This window comes from Sphaeramia orbicularis, chromosome 6 (assembly GCF_902148855.1).
Source record: "Sphaeramia orbicularis chromosome 6, fSphaOr1.1, whole genome shotgun sequence".
Classification (NCBI taxonomy): domain Eukaryota; kingdom Metazoa; phylum Chordata; class Actinopteri; order Kurtiformes; family Apogonidae; genus Sphaeramia; species Sphaeramia orbicularis.
Genome location: NC_043962.1, coordinates 12364489 through 12382082, shown reverse-complemented (window position 1 = coordinate 12382082; position 17594 = coordinate 12364489). Strand labels below are relative to the sequence as shown.

Here is a 17594-nt window from a genome sequence, read left to right as displayed (position 1 = left end):
GTTTTCATCTTATGTACATTATGCCTGTTTCACCTTGTAGTATTTTTTTTTTACTTTGTTTTCATCTTGTTACATTTGTCATGTGTGATATACACTGTTGTACTCAGTGAGATATTATCTTCTCTATGTTTTAGTGTGTCATCTATTTAGGTTAAAATTGGTTTTGACATTGAGTATGCGCAATGATGAAAAATTTAAATAGTAAATCTCTCAAATGTATTAAAACTAAGCCAATGAGCCTGTTTTGTTGAATGTTTGGATGCTATTTCAGTTCGGTAACAAAGCATTTGTACCGTTTTTCTTCCACCTTCTGTTAAAATGAGTGGAAGTTTTCCTTGCAGAGATGTCAAAGGTCAAGGAAAACACCTGTGCTGCAGATAAGATGTCCCAGAGATGTAATGCACCCAAAGACATGGAAAAAACACAGAGGAAACAGAATTACCTGTACATTTATTTTTGATTTCTTTTAAAACATATATTCTCTCTCCTAATTTTAATATATAAAAAGAGTTTACAAACTGACAGTGTTAACTATGAAGCACAGGTCAGAATCAGCACAAAGATTAATAATTATTATTACAGGTAAAGCTGAGATGTGAAGATGGAAAAATGAGCATCTAAAATCAATGAAATAAATTCAAGTCTGAATCCTAATTATTATTCACATGTGCTTCCATCATATGGAAATCATGTACATGTATAAGAAAGAACACATAAGATTTGTGTGTAAATTAAAATAATCTTTCATTAGTTACAGGATCAGATCATAATAAGTCACAAATATATATATTCTAATTATAGTGGGGTACATTTGCTGTAGCTACTATAAGGTCAAGGTGATATTTCATTGGCAGTAGAAAGTGAGGACATTTTCCTGATTTCCTCTGACCAATAAGACGGGAGGTCTCAGGTCACGTGACAGAAAGTCCAACCAGGCCAGGTAGAGAGTACTGGGGCACACTCCCCTCCTTCCCACGGGCATGGTGCTACAACAAGATATACCACATGAGATTTGATAAGGTGACTGATTTGTTCTCAGCCATGCACAAGTATTTCCACAGTGTTTCATAAAGTACTTTTCTCACATAAGAATGAGTGCAGCCTCTCTGGAATGGTCCTGCAGAACCTCATTGATGCGGATCTGACGAAGAGACTGAATCACACAGAGGATGAAAAGCCAGTTTAGGTACATTTGAGGATAGCAAAAAAATAAAAAATAAAAGAACTGTGAATTGGCTATGATTCATGTGTGTTTGTTTGTATAACCTTGGCTCTGTTCCTCTCTAAATCCTGGTCCGTGATCACCCAAGGCCCCTCCTGTACTCGCATCGGACCAGAATCTGATTCCTGCTTGGGGTTCATGTCCAGTCTGTAGCGAGCCACCACATTCTCAAACTGATGAACACTGCAGCACACGGAGTCACACAGAGATAATTACATTTTCATCAGGGTTTGTCTGTTTGTTTGTCTGTCCGTTAGAAAGATAACTCAAAAATTTATGGATGGATTCAGATGAAATGTGCAGGAAATGTTGATACTGGCACAAGGAACAAATAACATTTGGTGGTGATGGGGGGAGGGGGGGGCTGATCTGCCTTGATCTGCGCAGTCTGAGTGCTTTTCTAGTTTGTTTGTCTGTTTGTCTGTTAGCAAGATAACTCAAAAAGTTATGGATGGATTTTGATGAAATTTTTAGGAAATGTTGATACTGGCACAAGAAACAAATGACTGAAGTTTGGTGGTGATTGGGGAGAAGGGGGGGGGCTGCGGGGGAGTGCTTTTCTAATTATTATTATCATCATCATCATCATCATTGTTATTATTATTATTATTATTATTATTATTATTATTAGACCACAATATTATATAAAATTGAACTGATTTGCTGTTTTCATACAATACCAGTTGTTCTTCTAGTTTTGTCAGTCAAAAATTATTATTACCATAGACTTCTATTGTTCACCTCATGGCCACTGATAAAGCTGATGACTTGAAAAGTTATATTTTGCTCTTATACCAGGTACTACACAGCGCTGACATTGCATTTTTTTCTGAACCCTAAATGCAGCAATGATTATAGAAGGCCTGTCTTTGAAACTTTGAACATTTGTAACCAATACATTTACTAAGTAACCCTGAATACACACTTTCTACTTTTCTGTACGTTCAGAAACACTGTAGTAATATAATTGATCTTTCCTTTGATGTTATGATCTTTCCTTGAGTGGTTCCAAAGTAAGCCAATCACCATCTTTGCTCACATTAAAATTGTTCAAATTATAGAAATAACCAGTAATGTGACACATTGCAGACGCAGACAGGGCTAATTTGACAGAACACTACACAGGTCATTTTGTTTGCTGTCAGTCTGCACTTTGCCTTGTTTCCCTGCACAGATATTGGCTGCATTACTTCACAGATTGGGGATTCTGGTAGATGTCGGGGAGCACTTCCACATCCTGGAAACCCAGACGAAACTTCTTGATCAGTGCCAATACCCTGAAAAAAAGAGGAAGAGAGCTCATAAAATTCAGATGTTTGCGTACTCACACAAGAACACCCACCTCCAAACTAAAACAAGGTTATTCTAGTTTTTTTTAAGAATTGTATTAGTTTTTTTGAAGAATTAATTAAATTCATAAAATTTGTAGTGCTAGTTTGAGATTTTTGATGTATTATAAGGAATGTCTTGATTTATAGATGTTGAAAAATAACTGCATGACATCAAAAATGATTGATGAATGGCCCGGATGCATGCAGCCAGTCAAAAAAAAACCTTAGTATGTGGGAAGCTGTTTATATTATGGTTGAAGAATGAGTGTAACATAATTGTCTATGACTATCCTGATCACCTATCTGTTTATATCTGTAAATTCTATTCTCTTTCATCTATATACATGCATTTTTTTATATTAGTGGTTTTCGTATTTTGAGATCCAGGTTGGGTTGGTATGGGGGTCGCCATTGGTTTGGAGGGGGGGGGTGTTTATACTTTGTGTGTCGCAAAATCTTATATCATAAAATGTGAATTTCTTTCTTTTTTTTGTATTATACTTTTGGAGATGCACAATGAAAACAAATAAAAAATTGATAAAAAAAAATTATTGATGAATGACTAAACTTTTTTATTCTTATATACTTTTATTCTTTAATTCATCCTATCTTTAACAGTATTTGGCCTCTTTCTCCTCAAGGTTTCTCTTTCCCCACTGGGTTTTTGGAGTTTTTCCTTACTGAGAAGGAGGGTCTAAGGATGGGGGGATGCCCAGGACATTAATCCATTCCCTTCTTCTACTGTTTTTGTAGCTGTTGCTTGTTTTCATACCCAACTATAAATTTTTATTATAATTATTTTTTTGTTATGTTTTTATGTTATATACCTATAGTGAAGCACATTGAGTCTGCCTTGTGCATGAAATGTGCTCTATAAATAAAGTTGAATTGAAAAATCGAACTGAATTAATCTGAGCAGCAGGTGAGTGATGGATTCTTACTCCTCCCTCTGCTCCTCCTTCTTGTTTGTTTCTCCACCCACGAACACTCGGACCTTACAGCTGCTCCAGCGCTTCCTGCGGGTCAACAGGTAGGCCAGCAGCAGGATCAGACCTGGTGGAAGCAAACACACAAACACAATGAGGAGTAAAAACCTGGGGTCTTATTCTTCTGAGACAAAAAAAGAGAAGCTGAAAGATTACCCAACCTCCATCATCAGAGAGCCAGTACACGTCCATAGTCTTCTTTCCTTGTTTTTTCTGGAACACTGTGGTGTGCTGAGGGTCTGCTGCAGGTGGGACAGCAGCTAAAAATAAAAGTATTTTTCCCCTTAGTTCCAATTTGTAACTTATATCAGAGAACTAACCCATAAAGACCCAGTGCTACCTTTGTGTCAGTTCCCAAATAAAATTTTCTTTATATCTAACCTTTCTTAAGTGATTTATCACCATTTATTGTAATATTATCCTCTATTTTTTGCATTTTATCAATATAAATCTGATATTTTCCTATATTTAGTTTACTGATCATGAAGATGTTCATAAAAACTCACAGTAAATTCAGAGATTATTATATCAAAACAGAGAAAACTGAAGAAAAAGTGACTTTTCGGAAAAATATATCAATAACTGAACATAAACCAAGTGTGTCCATCCACTGTCATTGATCCAACTTCATGGATTTTACTGGTGAATCAATGTTGTTGAAAATGTTTCCATGGTAACGACGGAGCCTCTGAACGTCCAAATGGGTCATATCTGATGACCATGAAAAGATGACAAACTATACAGGGTGGGGAAGCAAAATTTACAGTGAACATTTAGTTGTTTTTTCTCAGCAGGCACTACGTCAATTGTTTTGAACCCAAACATTTATTGATGTCATAATCATACCTAACACTATTATCCATACCTTTTCAGAAACTTTTGCCCATATGAGTAATCAGGAAAGCAAATGTCAAAGAGTGTGTGATTTGCTGAATGCACTCGTCACACCAAAGGAGATTTCAAAAATAGTTGGAGTGTCCATAAAGACTGTTTATAATGGAAAGAAGAGAATGACTATGAGCAAAACTATTACCAGAAAGTCTGGAAGATACTATTAAAGAAGAATGGGAGAAGTTGTCACCCGAATATTTGAGGAACACTTGCGCAAGTTTCAGGAAGCGTGTGAAGGCAGTTATTGAGAAAGAAGGAGGACACATAGAATAAAACATTTTCTATTATGTCAGTTTTCTTGTGGCAAATAAATTCTCATGACTTTCAATAAACTAATTGGTCATACACTGTCTTTCAATCCCTGCCTCAAAATATTGTAAATTTTGCTTCCCCACCCTGTATATCAGAGAGTTAACCCATAAAGACCCAGTCCTGCCAGTATCCCTTACATAAGTCCAAGGTGCTGATGAAACTTGCACTGCCGAGTCTTTCCACCAGGTCATCCACTCTGGGCATGGGATACAAGTCGAACCTGCTCACCCCGTTGACCTTCCTAAAGTCCAGACAGAACCTCAGCGTACCATCCTTTTTGGGGACGAGGATGATTGGACTGCTCCACTCACTGGCGGAGGGCTCGATGACACCCATTTCTCTCATCATGTCCAACTCTTTCTTTAGTACTGGAAGCAGACGTTCAGGGACCCTGTAAACAGGCTGTCGCAGTGGGGTGGGATCCTTTAAAGAGATGTGATGATGTACCACATCTGTCCTTCCCGGCGTCTGCAGAAAGAGATCAAGGGGCAAAATCTGCAGAAGCTCCCTCCTCCTTTCATCCTCCAGGTGAGTTAAATCCAGTTGAGGTCCCTCCCCTTCCACAGGAAGAAACTGTTCCACTGCCTCCTCCTCTTCTTTTACTGCACGAACAAAGAGGGAATGATGCGCTGGCAATTCTGGAACTGAACGGGGGTGCCATTTCTTTAACATATTGATGTGGAAGGTCTGGAGTGGTTGTTTACGCTCTGGCATGAGAATCTCATAAGTCACCTCCCCCACCTTCCTCTTCACCAGGTATGGTCCCTGCCACTTTGCCAACAGTTTGTTTTCAGCTGTCGGCAGCAGTAACAGGACTTGTTCACCAGGCTCCAAGCTTCGCTTTCTAGCTGAACGATCATACCAGTCTTTTTGCTTGGCCTGGGACTTCAGGAGGTTGTCACGGGCCATGGCTGTGGTCTTCATCAGCTGATCTCGCATCTTCATCACAAACGAGATGATGTTCATATTTTGAGGTGAGTCAGCCTCCTCCCACATCTCCCGCAGCACATCCAGAGGGCCTCTGACTTGATGACCATACATCAGCTCAAATGGTGAAAACCCTGTAGAGCTCTGGGGAACCTCCCGGTAGGCGAAGAGCAGGAACGGCAGCCACTTGTCCCAGTCTTTTCCTGTTTCTGAAACAAATTTCTTCAACATGTGGATCAGGGTTTTGTTGAAACGCTCTACCAAGCCGTCAGTCTGAGGGTGGTAAGGGGTGGTTCTTACTCTCTTAATTCCTAAGAGTTGGTAGACTTGTGTGAGTGTACGGCTCATAAAGTTGGGTCCCTGATCAGTTAACACCTCTTTAGGAATACCCACCTGACTGAAAAACTTAAGCATTGCTGTAGCTATTTGTTTAGAAGTGACCTCTCTCAAGGGGTAGGCCTCTGGATACCTTGTTGCATAATCACAAATCACTAAAATGAACCTATTACCTGAACAACTTCTCTCAAGTGGACCAACTATGTCAACACCAATACGCTCAAATGGAGCAGAAATCACAGGGAGTGGAACAAGAGGAACAGGTGCTATATGCTTACCTGCAGTAAGCTGGCACTCAGAACAACTTTTACAGTAATCTTTGACTTGTGTGTACATTCCTGGCCAATAAAACCTCTTGCTTATTCTTAGAAAGGTCTTCATGAATGCTAAGTGACCTGCCCAAGGTATGGTATGCCCAACCTTCATCACCTCGGCCCTTGACTCTTTAGGGAGAACCAACTGTTTTCCCTCCTCTGACTGTCTGTATAAGAGACCATTTTCCAACACAAAATGCTCAGAGAGTAAGCCAGAATTAGCCCCTACTTTCCTGAAACATTCAGCTAGAGTAGGATCATTTTTCTGCTGGAGTGACAAGTTACAAGAAAAAGAAAATTCTTTATCAGACAGCTCTAGAGCCTCAACTTCCTCCACTGACTGCTCTGGTGACTGAAGTAGCAACTCCCCAACCTGACTTCTGCGCTTTTCTAATCTTTCCTCCGTGTCCATCCCTGACACATTATCTACCTTCTCATTGCAGAATGGCATCAACTGTAGTGTGTCATTGGTGTTAGCATCCGGAACACTGGATTCTATTATCACCTGAGCTGGCAATGCAGGATCAGCAACAGCAGACTGTGAAACTACAGGATCTGATGACCTAAACTGTAGCCCTTTGCCTCCTATCGGTGCCACAGACTGCCTCGCTCTAGCTCTGGTGACGACCCCACAGAACTTACTTTTGCTCTCAAAGATCAGATCTAACAAGACAGGAAAATCTGTCCCCAATAACACAGGAAAAGGTAACTCAGGAGCTACACCTACTTTCATGAGATATGACTGGTTATTCACCTCTATGTAGACCTCAGCAGTTGGTACCTCAGAGCCATGCCCATGTACACACACCACTGGTACTGTGTTTTCTAAATCCCACAACTCCCTTGAAATGTATTTAGCCTGTACCAGAGACTGGGTGCAACCTGTATCTAGTAACGTAGAGAGCGATGTGCCATTTATCAGTACATTAGTTACCAGTGACAAAGATGAAGCATCTTCAGACAGACTCAGTTCAGGTCTCGGAACATAACACAAATTGGTACTTCTAGGTTTTTTAACGGGGCATAAAGGACGAGTATGGCCTGTCTCCCCACAGGTATAACACACAACATCACCTTTATTGCCAGATTGAGGTTTACGGTTGGGTGAGTCTAACACTAAGGCTTTCCTGAAACTAGCCTGACCTAAGGGATAATTTGCTGAACCACCACCTTTCCCAATCCCCTCAGACTTACCCCCCAGAGGTCTGAGCTGGCCAGCGTAGCGGTAGCCTCCTGATCCCTTATGAGCAGTCACATAGGCATCAACCAGGTCAGCAGCCTCCCCCGCCGTCTCTGGATTATGTTCTTTGACCCAGGCCTTCACGTCTGGGAACAACAACTTCAGGTATTGTTCGAGGACCATCTTCTCCATCATCTCCTCCTTGGTACATGTGTCATACTGAACCCATTTGTAAAATAAGTCTTTAAGGCGTGTATATAGTTCTTTAGGGGATTCATCAGCAGGTGTGTCATAGGAGCGAAACCTCTGGCGGTAAGTGTCTCTGTTAATCTCATACTTCTTCAGCACAGCAGTCTTTAACAAGTCATAGTTTTTTGTATCTGCAGGGTTCATTGCTACAAAAGCACCTCTGGCCTTCCCAGTCAAAAGAGGAATCAGTCGAATAGCCCACTGTTGTCGTGACCAGCCATAAACTTCTGCCAGTCTTTCAAAGGTGGTGAGATAGTGTTCAATATCATCAGAATCTTCCAACCTTTGTAACTTGGGTTCTGCCGCAGGTACTCCCCGAGACTGTGCCAACAGCTCACCTGCTCTGGTGGCTTCCAGGTCCGACTGGAGTTTTGTGATCTGGTGAGACAGGGCGCTGAACTTCTGCTCCTGCACTGCAGCCTCCTTCTCCTGCCTTCTGTCTCTTTCCATCTGAACTTGCATGAAGCCCTCAAACATTTTAGCCAGTGTGATAAAACTTGATTCAGCCGATGTAGAAGAGCTGACTCCTGGTGGGGGGTCACCCTCAGCAGCATCTCCAGTGGCAACTTCCTCCACAGAGTCCTCTCTCTGTTGCTGCTGCTTCCTGGGAGGCATCCTTGGCTTTACTTCTGACACCACGTGTGATGGTTGACCATGTGGAGGAGGAAACACACCAGGAGGCTGGAATAATCTTCACCGCAGTATGATTTATTTACAGTGTTTGCCCAGGTGACATCGCCGATTGAGCTATGTTAGTGAAAAAAAAACAAAAAAAAACTAAAAACAGAAAAAAACTCAACTAATTGATGAAAAACAGCGTAACAAAACATAAGGAAAATCAGTCTTAAACCACAGAAAATAAAGCTCAGCCCATGGCTAAGGGCAGCCAGCTTCCGTGACCTGCTTCACTCAAGCAGAGTCACACTTCTCCTCGAGGAGCTTCTACTCCAGGCTTTTTATACCCGTTGCCCCTCCCACATGAACAAACCAATCCCCAATGTTCAGTTTACCTTTCAATTAACATTTACCAGAATATTACTGATATCTTGACCTATACCTCATTTCACTACTTATATTTAATACTTCCCCAAAAAGTCTCTAACAGTTTAAACCTGGTTTAGAGCATTTTTAAGCTTAACTACTGGCCAACTCACAAAACTCCCCTCTGATGGCTGCCACCCTTGGTAAGTTCCTGATGCCCTCTACTATAAAAGGTTTGGGAACCTCCCTCTTCCTGTTTGTCTGTCAGGCCTGGGATCTGGTGATGGGATGGAGAGAGCATGGAGTGAGCATCAAACAGTTAGGTAACAAAAGGAACAAAAGAACCAGACTTAAGCTATGCAAAATGTGTTTTGATCTGTGGGCCCATTATGTAGCTATTTCTAAGGATGCAAAAATAATAAATATGAAATGAAAATATGATTAATAGAAACAAACAAAACTAGACCAGCTAAGCTAGCAGGCCCAAACCCATGCTCCCCCTGTCACTCCAACCCAGAACCAGGCCCAGAGCCTGAGAACAAAGGACACAGGTTCAACCCACTCACAGGGCATGGGCTGCCACCATGACAGCTACCTTTGTGTCAGTTCCTAAATGAAATTTTTTCTATATCTAACCTTTCTTAAGTAATTTATCACCATTTATTGTATTTGTATTTTATATTGTATATATGTATATTGTATATGTATTATCCTGTTTTTTTGCTTTTTATCAATATAAATCAGGTATTTTCCTATATTTGATGTACTAATTGTGAAAATGTTCATAAAAACTCAGATTAAAGTTGAGGGTTATTGTGTCAAAAACAGAGAAAACTAAAAGTATAACAAGATAAATTTATGGAAACGTGGTTAAAATAGACAGTATATTTCAAGCCATTAAAGGAAGATTTAACTTAACTGGAAAGGACAAGTTATAATTGACCTGGCTGACTGTACTTGAGCTGAAACTTGTGTGGATTTTAGAATAAGAACAGTGAAAATAAGGGGAAAATGTGACATCTTTTTGTTCTAAAGTATGTTTAACAAAATTTGACAAAAAAAGGGAAGACTTACTTTAAGAACAGTCATCTTTGATTTTTTTTTTTTTTTCTAAACAGAGAACTTGTATGGAATGTGTGTATGTTAAATTTCATGCTTTACCATTGTTGATTTTTCAGACATGGTACACAAATGTGCTTAGTTGTCTGTTGTAAAGTATCTTTCCAAATGAAAAAAATAAATTATAAAAAAAACCAAACAAAAACAAACAGAGAAAACTGAAGAAAAAGTGACTTTTTCAAGTAAATATATAATTAATTGAACATAAACCAAGAATTTCCATCCACTGTCATTGATCCAACTTCATGGGTTTTATTTGTGAATGAATGTTGTAGAACATGATGGTGTTTCCATGTTTACTATGGAGCCTCTGAATGTCCAAATGGGTCATATCTGATGACTATGAAAAGATGACAAATTACATTTTACACCAATTATTTACATGTATTGATAGAATTAGTGGATCAATGGGTATTAAACAGTTTAGATCAGTAGATGGTTTTGGTTCAGTGATGGATGTTTGGGTCTTTATGGGTTAAAGAGAAGTTCATGTAAAGTATTCTTAAGTAGCTGATTCAAATAAGTGAAGTCTCATGTGACGGTGCATTTACACACATGTAGTGATGGTTTGAAGACGGGTGGGAGCAGAATTGTTCCTTTCTGTACTTTCTGGTCCTCCGTCAAATCCATGATTGACTAAAAAACAAAACAGGGAATGTGCTTTATGTATATATATGTATACAGTACTATGCAAAAGCACCAGGCCAACATTAGGCTTGTTGGTTATAAGTTACAATGACCACACATATGTATTTTTCAGTCTCTGTATTAAAATCTGATCTGATATATGTGAAGGATGTACAGCAGTATGAACTGAAGTTTCAGGGAAAGAAAAGCTTCTATAAACCAAAATGGTCGTATTTAGTGTGACCTCCCTTTGCACTTAACATGTTTTTACCCCTTTTGTTCAGACAAAATGAGATTTATGGCATTCATTTTCCCATTTCTTTCAACACGTTAGATGTTTTTAATTGTGCTGCTTCTTGTAATGGGGTCAGGGGTCTCACTTAATAGTGACTTTAACCTTTACAACACATTTACTTCAATTTTTTGTGCATGTTTTGAGGGTGCACAGATTTTTCCTGTCATTTCTTGTATCTGGAACAGTGTATTGGGCTACAGTAGGCTAAAAATCTAAATAGTGGGGCATAAATGAGAAAAAATGGGTGTACTATATGGGATTAAATGAGAAATGTGAGAAAAATTACATAATTTTCTTGATTTTATTGCTTAGTTTTTTTATGCTATAATCTCCATGTTTTGAGAAAACTTGAAATGCTTTTTTTTTTTTTTTTAAATAAATGTTAATTTTTGACTTTGCAGTAGAAATCTTCTTTTTCTATAATAGTCTTTCTATTGTTCAGCGAAAATGGCACTATCATACAGATGTATATTTGCTCATATTCAATACAAATGGAAAATGAAAATTAAGTAAGAATAACTTAAATACATAATAATAAGTAAAATATGTCTATTTAAAAGCATGTTTTATATTTAAATTTAACCTTTTCCATTGAAATTTAGTATTTTTTTTTAATCTATAGTAAATTTTGTATATACAGTGTCCATTCTATTCTATTCTATTCTATTCTATTCTATTCTATTCTATTCTATTCTATTCTACTGTTAGAATGAGTCCAAACAACTTAATTTTATCACATCAATAAACTGTGCATCATGCTCTAACTCCAGGCATCATGGGAAATGTAGTCCACATTCATTCTTCATCATCATCATCATCATCATCATCTCACCATGCGATTGAGACACATGAGAGACGTCCAGTCCCTCCTTCATTCTCAGCACACACACACCGTACTGCAGGTCAAATGCATCCCTGAAACACACACACACACATATGCGTCAATACAGAGAAACGTACACACATGTACATTAGCTCCCGTTATACTCACTGCAGTATTCCTATGTAATTGTGTGCAGACTGAGGTGAGTCACTGCGCCAGTCCTTCTTGAAACCCATCAACAGGACGTTAGGCCTGATCCGACCCAAACCTGCCCCCTGGTGGGAGAAGCATGGACAGTTCGGATAGACTTCAGCTGACAGAGGCAGCCAAGCGTTCAGCAGTGAAATGTGATTCAAGTTGTCATTTGTTATATATATCATTTGGTGCAAGTCTACATGGTGTGAATGGGTGTTGGTGTTGTTTTGATTCATGTTCTTTATGTATCTTATTATTTACTTTGTTTACCTTTCACTTTAAAACTTAATACCAATAAAAATATTGTGGAAAAAAAAGTTGTCACTTGTACTTTACTTGATTATGCCCATTTTATTCAGCATCACATGTCTAGTCTACTATATCTCAGAAACAAATATTACACTACACTTGACAGCTTTAGTTATTTTTCAGATTACAGTTTTTCTCTGCTTCTTGCCCATTGTCTAGTCTATTTCACCCATAAAATAAAAGAAGGAAACAATAAAGAAAATATGCTTTTACATGTCAGCAAAAATGTCCACATTATGAATGAAAAGAAGCAGAAAAAGAACAACTGAGCCACTGAAAACATGTTGCTGTTATTCTCCTTTTTAAAACTCCAACAATAGCGGCAAAATGTATCATACACATTACTAGAGCAGTACATATGAAACTAAAAACATCATATGTATGAAATAAGACACTGCCTGGGACCATTTTACAGCACAATGACCACTTGAACTTTTGAAATTTTGAGTACATTTAGCTGATAATAATTAATATGGAACAATATTAATATGGTTCATTTGATTTTTACCTTTGGCAGCACATATCACAGCGATAAAACTTGATGATATACTACTTTAATTGTCATGAATACATTTGAACACATAGCTAATTAATGAAAAACCATTAAATACTTAGTAAGGTTTAAAATGTAGAACGTGTAGTGTATTTTTAACCCCTTTAGCCCTATCAGCCTGCCCACGGGCCGAAAAAATTATAGTAATATTCATCTACTATAAAAATATAATAAATCAGGACAATGAATGTTTTTTTCAACTTTTGCTCAAAGTTTAGACCCTAATGTTAATAAAAGTACATCAAAAGTGTATTTTAGTGCAAACTTTAATGTGCAAACATGATTTTTAATCTTTGTGGGGTGAAATATACGCTATTAAAAATCTCCGACTCGAACAATTAATTTATGCATATCATCGTCAATCCAGCTGAAAAAAAACAGGCGAGGATAAAAAATTCCAATTTCTCTTTTAGTTTGTTACAGTTTACTAAGGCATAGTAATAGATACAATATTTTAGAGAATGGGAATAGATTCTGTGAGGTCTCTAAATGTCCATAGACAAGAACATCCATATGAACCTTATTATTGTGAAGTAATCCTTCATTTACTTTGGGTATGTCTTTATAGGCGTTTTTCCCCTGAAAATATGGTCAGGGTTTAACAGGTTAATGTGTAGTGTCAGCATTTTTACTTGAGTAAAAGATCTGAATACTTCTCCGTCCTCTGTGTAAATCTGACCTGCAGCATCATGTTAACCCCTGATCTCAGATCCGATGCCACCACAGCTCTGTAGAACGACTTCACCTTTCTTCGGTTTAACCATTTCACATGACTGTCGCTGCTCGCCTTCTCCATTACTGACGGAGAGGGTCCAGCCTGAAACAAAAAGGTGCAAAAGGTAAATGATTTCAGGCCCAGAAGCTGAATATTCACCTGAAAGTACAGTATTGTGTCATGTTTGGTGTGTACATGCTGAGTTGTACTCACAGTGATGACATTGCCACACATCATGAGGCTGAGACTCTTTGTGAAACAGCCGACCAGATCCACCAGAGCTGGACGGCTGCTGGGAGGACCTGTTAGTACCAAACACTGAGGTCTGGAAGGACAGAAAGGACACATACACTGATACTTAAAGGGTTCATCAAGAGCTCCTGCTCCTTTTGGGAGAGACTCTTAAAGTCTGCACATACTAATGCTTCAATGGATTTTATCTGTTGTGAGAGAAATCAGACCATAGAGAACAGATACCACATTTACAGGCTTAATCAAGGATGTAATTACCTTAATTCAGCATAAAGACCAGGGGAAAATAGTTATCTCTGATCAGTACACAAAGCAAAAGGTTATGACCTGTGTTAAAACCCATATTGTAGTCTATTCTTATCAATGAGGACATGCATATTGTAATTATTATTATTTTTATTTTTTAATATACTTAGTTTAGTTATGAAATATATACATAATCGTTTATATAATACTGGGACAGATCACACCTATAGCTTGTCCAATTTCTCATTCCTAATGATTTAAAGTATTTTAATGATTAAAATGTGCCTGCCTATTGTCATCGGTTATTACTGAGATATACATCGAATCAGTATTTGTTTTTAGTTTAAAGGCTGATCTCTCTTTCAGAATGTGAACTAAAAAAAACAACCACATGCTTACTTATTTAAAATATGTCATAAATCTATCAGGACAATATTTAATATGATAAATGATCAAAAACCTCAAAACTAAAACGAAAAAAGGTAAAATAAAGTAAAAACAAACTCTAAAACTCTGCAGAAACATGTAGAAAAAAAAAAAGTAAAAGATCATTAGCAAAGTCTGCAAAGAAAAAAATTATGTCATTTTCAAAACTTTAGGCCACAACTGTGTATTTACATAGTTTATGTACTGATATTGTGTGACATAATACGTGTTTAGTTAATTTTCATCAATCATCAATCAATGATAAAATCCTTGAATCCTTCAATTAATACTGAACAAATAACTCCAACTATGAATTAGGAAAGAGCAGCAGCATCTGAAACCGACCACAATGAACATTTGAAAGATAAACAGAACCACAGTGCTTCAGTTTCAGCTTCACAATTTGTCATGTCTTTTATGTTTTGGGATTGTCCCTCTCAACTCACCTTCTATTTTTTTTATTAGTGAGTTTTGTATTTATTTATTTTTTTAATCAATTACTAGAAATTTCAGGCGACCCCATTTGAATTCAGGGGGCCCCATGTGGGGTCCCGACCCCAAGGTTGAAAAACATTGCACTAACCTGTAGTTTTTGATGTGGTCCTCCACATGGTTGAGGCTCACACACTGGTTCAGAGCGATGTTGTAAGAACTGGCCTGTACTGAAGAGCCCCAGTTCACCTCTAACCACACAGGAAAACAGGACAGGTTTGGAGAGGGTCCATGAACAGCAGACCCCACTTCAGACCGTTTGTATGTGTGACACTTTACCAGGTTTCTTGTAAAGTGTGTATCCCAGAAGAAAGATGACAACTCCAAAGGCAATAAGAGCCGCCCACCATGTCAGCAGGAACATGATAACCACACAGCACACAGCTCCGAGCAGCGACAGCCATTTATTGTAGAACCTGAAGGATGGACGCCAACCTAGAGACACACACTTTATTCTTCTGGTCATGTTAACATTTGTGTCCATTCATTAACCCATCAAGACCCAGTATACTTTTATGGCAGTTCCCAAATGAATTTTTTTTCTCTATTTAACACTTCTTAAGTCATATATCACCAATATTATTATACTATCCTCTGTATTTTGCATGTTTCACTGTAAATCATGTATTTTCCTATATTTAATTTCCTATATTTAACCCATAAAAACCCACAGCGACTTTTCTTGCAGTTCCCAAATGATTTTTTCTCTATATTTAACCTTTGTTAAATGATTTATCACCATTTATTATAATATCATCCTCTATATTTTGCATTTTTTCAGTGCAAATCAGGTAATTTCCTACATTTAATTTACTGATCATGTAGATGTTCATAAAAGCTCAGATTAAAGTTAAGGGTTGTTATGTCAAAAATAGAGAAAACTGAAGAAAGTGACTTTTTCAGCAAAATCTCTTATTAACTGAACATAAACCCAGTGTCTCCATCCACTCTTATTGATCCAACTCCATGGGTTTTACTGGTGAATCAGTGTTGTAGAAGATGTGTTTCCACAGTAACTACGGAGCCTCTGAACATCCAAATGGGTCCTATCTGATGACCAGGAAAGATGCCAAACTGTATTTTTTTGTTCACCAGCGGATATTTGGGTCTTTATGGGTTAAACAAATGATTAGAAGCACTCATACATTTTAAAGCATGGGTGTCAAACTCATTTTCAGACTCATATTCAACCAAATTTGGCCTCAAATGGGCTGGACCAGTAAAATAATAGCATAATAGCCAATGAATAATGACAAGTCCAAATTGTTTTATTGCAAAAAATAACATTAAATTATGAAAATGTACTATCCAAACAAAAAGATGTGAATAACCTGAAATACCTGAAATTTGTTAAGAAAAATAAGAAAAATAATTAAGAAAAATAATATTTTCTCAATGTTATGCCTCGACAGGTAGAATATTGTCAAAATTGCACTTAATTTTCTTTTCGATATTTCAGGTTGTTCATATTTGTTCAGGTTATTGATCTTTTAGTCTTTAAAGATAGTTTGTTAATGTAAATATTGTCACAATTGAATGTTTTTGCTTTAAATCAAAGAGAAAATTTAGATGTTATTTTTTACTGGCATAATGTCATATTATTTTTTCACATTAAATCAAGCTGAAAAATTGGAGTCATTATTTATAGGTTATTATGCTATTATTTATGAGTTTGATGCCCTTTCCTGTTAACGTCTTCAGTGTAATTTTTGCACGGATTGGGCCGGATTGGAACTTTTGATGCGCTGGTTTTCGCCCTCGGGCAGCATGTTTGGCACCTGTGCTTTAAAAGTTTAAACTAATTTAATGTTTGTGTCATAAAAATAAATATATAGGACACAGTTAGCTTTGCATAAAGTCTGGCTCTTTCCATTCTCCCTGCAACACCTCAATGAAACACATCATGGCTCATTTTTATAGGAATGAAAAACCTGAAACTATTCACTCTTTTAGGGAAGTTGTGAACCAGACTACAGAATGTCTTCTTTGAGGTGCCCCTACATAAAATTAAGCTACAAGTTGTATTTAACAGATATTTGCTAGAGTGGTCTTGTTTTTTTTCGTCTAATGTTTTACCTGGTGAGTTGGTGATTGAGGCGTGGAAGCAGCTGAAGTTGATGAGCGCGTACGAACACAGGAAGAAATTGGAGATGATTGGAGCGATAGTGTTCAACTCAGCTGTGACAAAGAAGAAAGCCAAAATGTATTTACAATTGTATATAAAAAAAATCATTTATTTGTGCTGTTGCTGTCAAGTAGATGGTAAATTAAGCAGAGGTTATTAATTTTAATATAACACATAGAATGGCTATGATGCAAATTAGTGACATTAGGCATAAGTGGCATAATAGTAGTTACATCTTAAAAGGCTCAGGTGTGTAGATTATTTATTGATGCTGCTATTGATCACTTATTCCAATCAAAAATCCAAATGAAACAAATATTATCCAAAAATCCGTAGAATGTCATGAAATGGACAAAACTGTAACTGAACCAGAGTGTTAAAATTGATCCATGAACATCAGTAATCTTAGATAACAAGGCAACATATGTATATCAGAGATTGTGTTGAGTAGTACCTCATTGCAAAAACCTTACAAAAGCAACAAGAGTCTACAAGAGGTACATGGTGTCATGTGATCTTTTATTAGTGCAGTATTTCTCAATGGGGGTGAAAGCTGACAGGGGGGCAGTGAGGCACAAATGGGGGGTGAGTCAGTGTAATGCCTCACAATGCCAAGGCAAGGCAGGTTTATTTACATAGTACATTTCATATACAACACAATTCAAAGTCTCTCCAGGTGTTTTACTGA

The 17594-nt window shown here is 37.6% G+C and overlaps 1 protein-coding gene across 1 annotated transcript in view; it reads right to left on the bottom strand.

The window, feature by feature from the left end:
* Window positions 1–750: 750 nt before the first annotated feature.
* slc12a3 (solute carrier family 12 member 3) overlaps window positions 751–17594 on the bottom strand; it is a 32193-nt gene continuing 15349 nt past the window's right edge. Inside the window, exons 13-26 of the mRNA XM_030137262.1 lie at window positions 16858–16959; window positions 15061–15216; window positions 14873–14972; window positions 13579–13690; window positions 13330–13467; window positions 11762–11868; window positions 11603–11685; window positions 10404–10484; window positions 3701–3799; window positions 3495–3606; window positions 2413–2499; window positions 1267–1405; window positions 1086–1153; window positions 751–986 (exon numbers count right to left, since the gene is read on the bottom strand). Of these exons, the coding sequence (XP_029993122.1) occupies window positions 845–986; window positions 1086–1153; window positions 1267–1405; window positions 2413–2499; window positions 3495–3606; window positions 3701–3799; window positions 10404–10484; window positions 11603–11685; window positions 11762–11868; window positions 13330–13467; window positions 13579–13690; window positions 14873–14972; window positions 15061–15216; window positions 16858–16959 (1526 nt within the window). The 3' untranslated portion in view covers window positions 751–844. The remainder of the gene's footprint in view (window positions 987–1085; window positions 1154–1266; window positions 1406–2412; window positions 2500–3494; window positions 3607–3700; window positions 3800–10403; window positions 10485–11602; window positions 11686–11761; window positions 11869–13329; window positions 13468–13578; window positions 13691–14872; window positions 14973–15060; window positions 15217–16857; window positions 16960–17594) is intronic.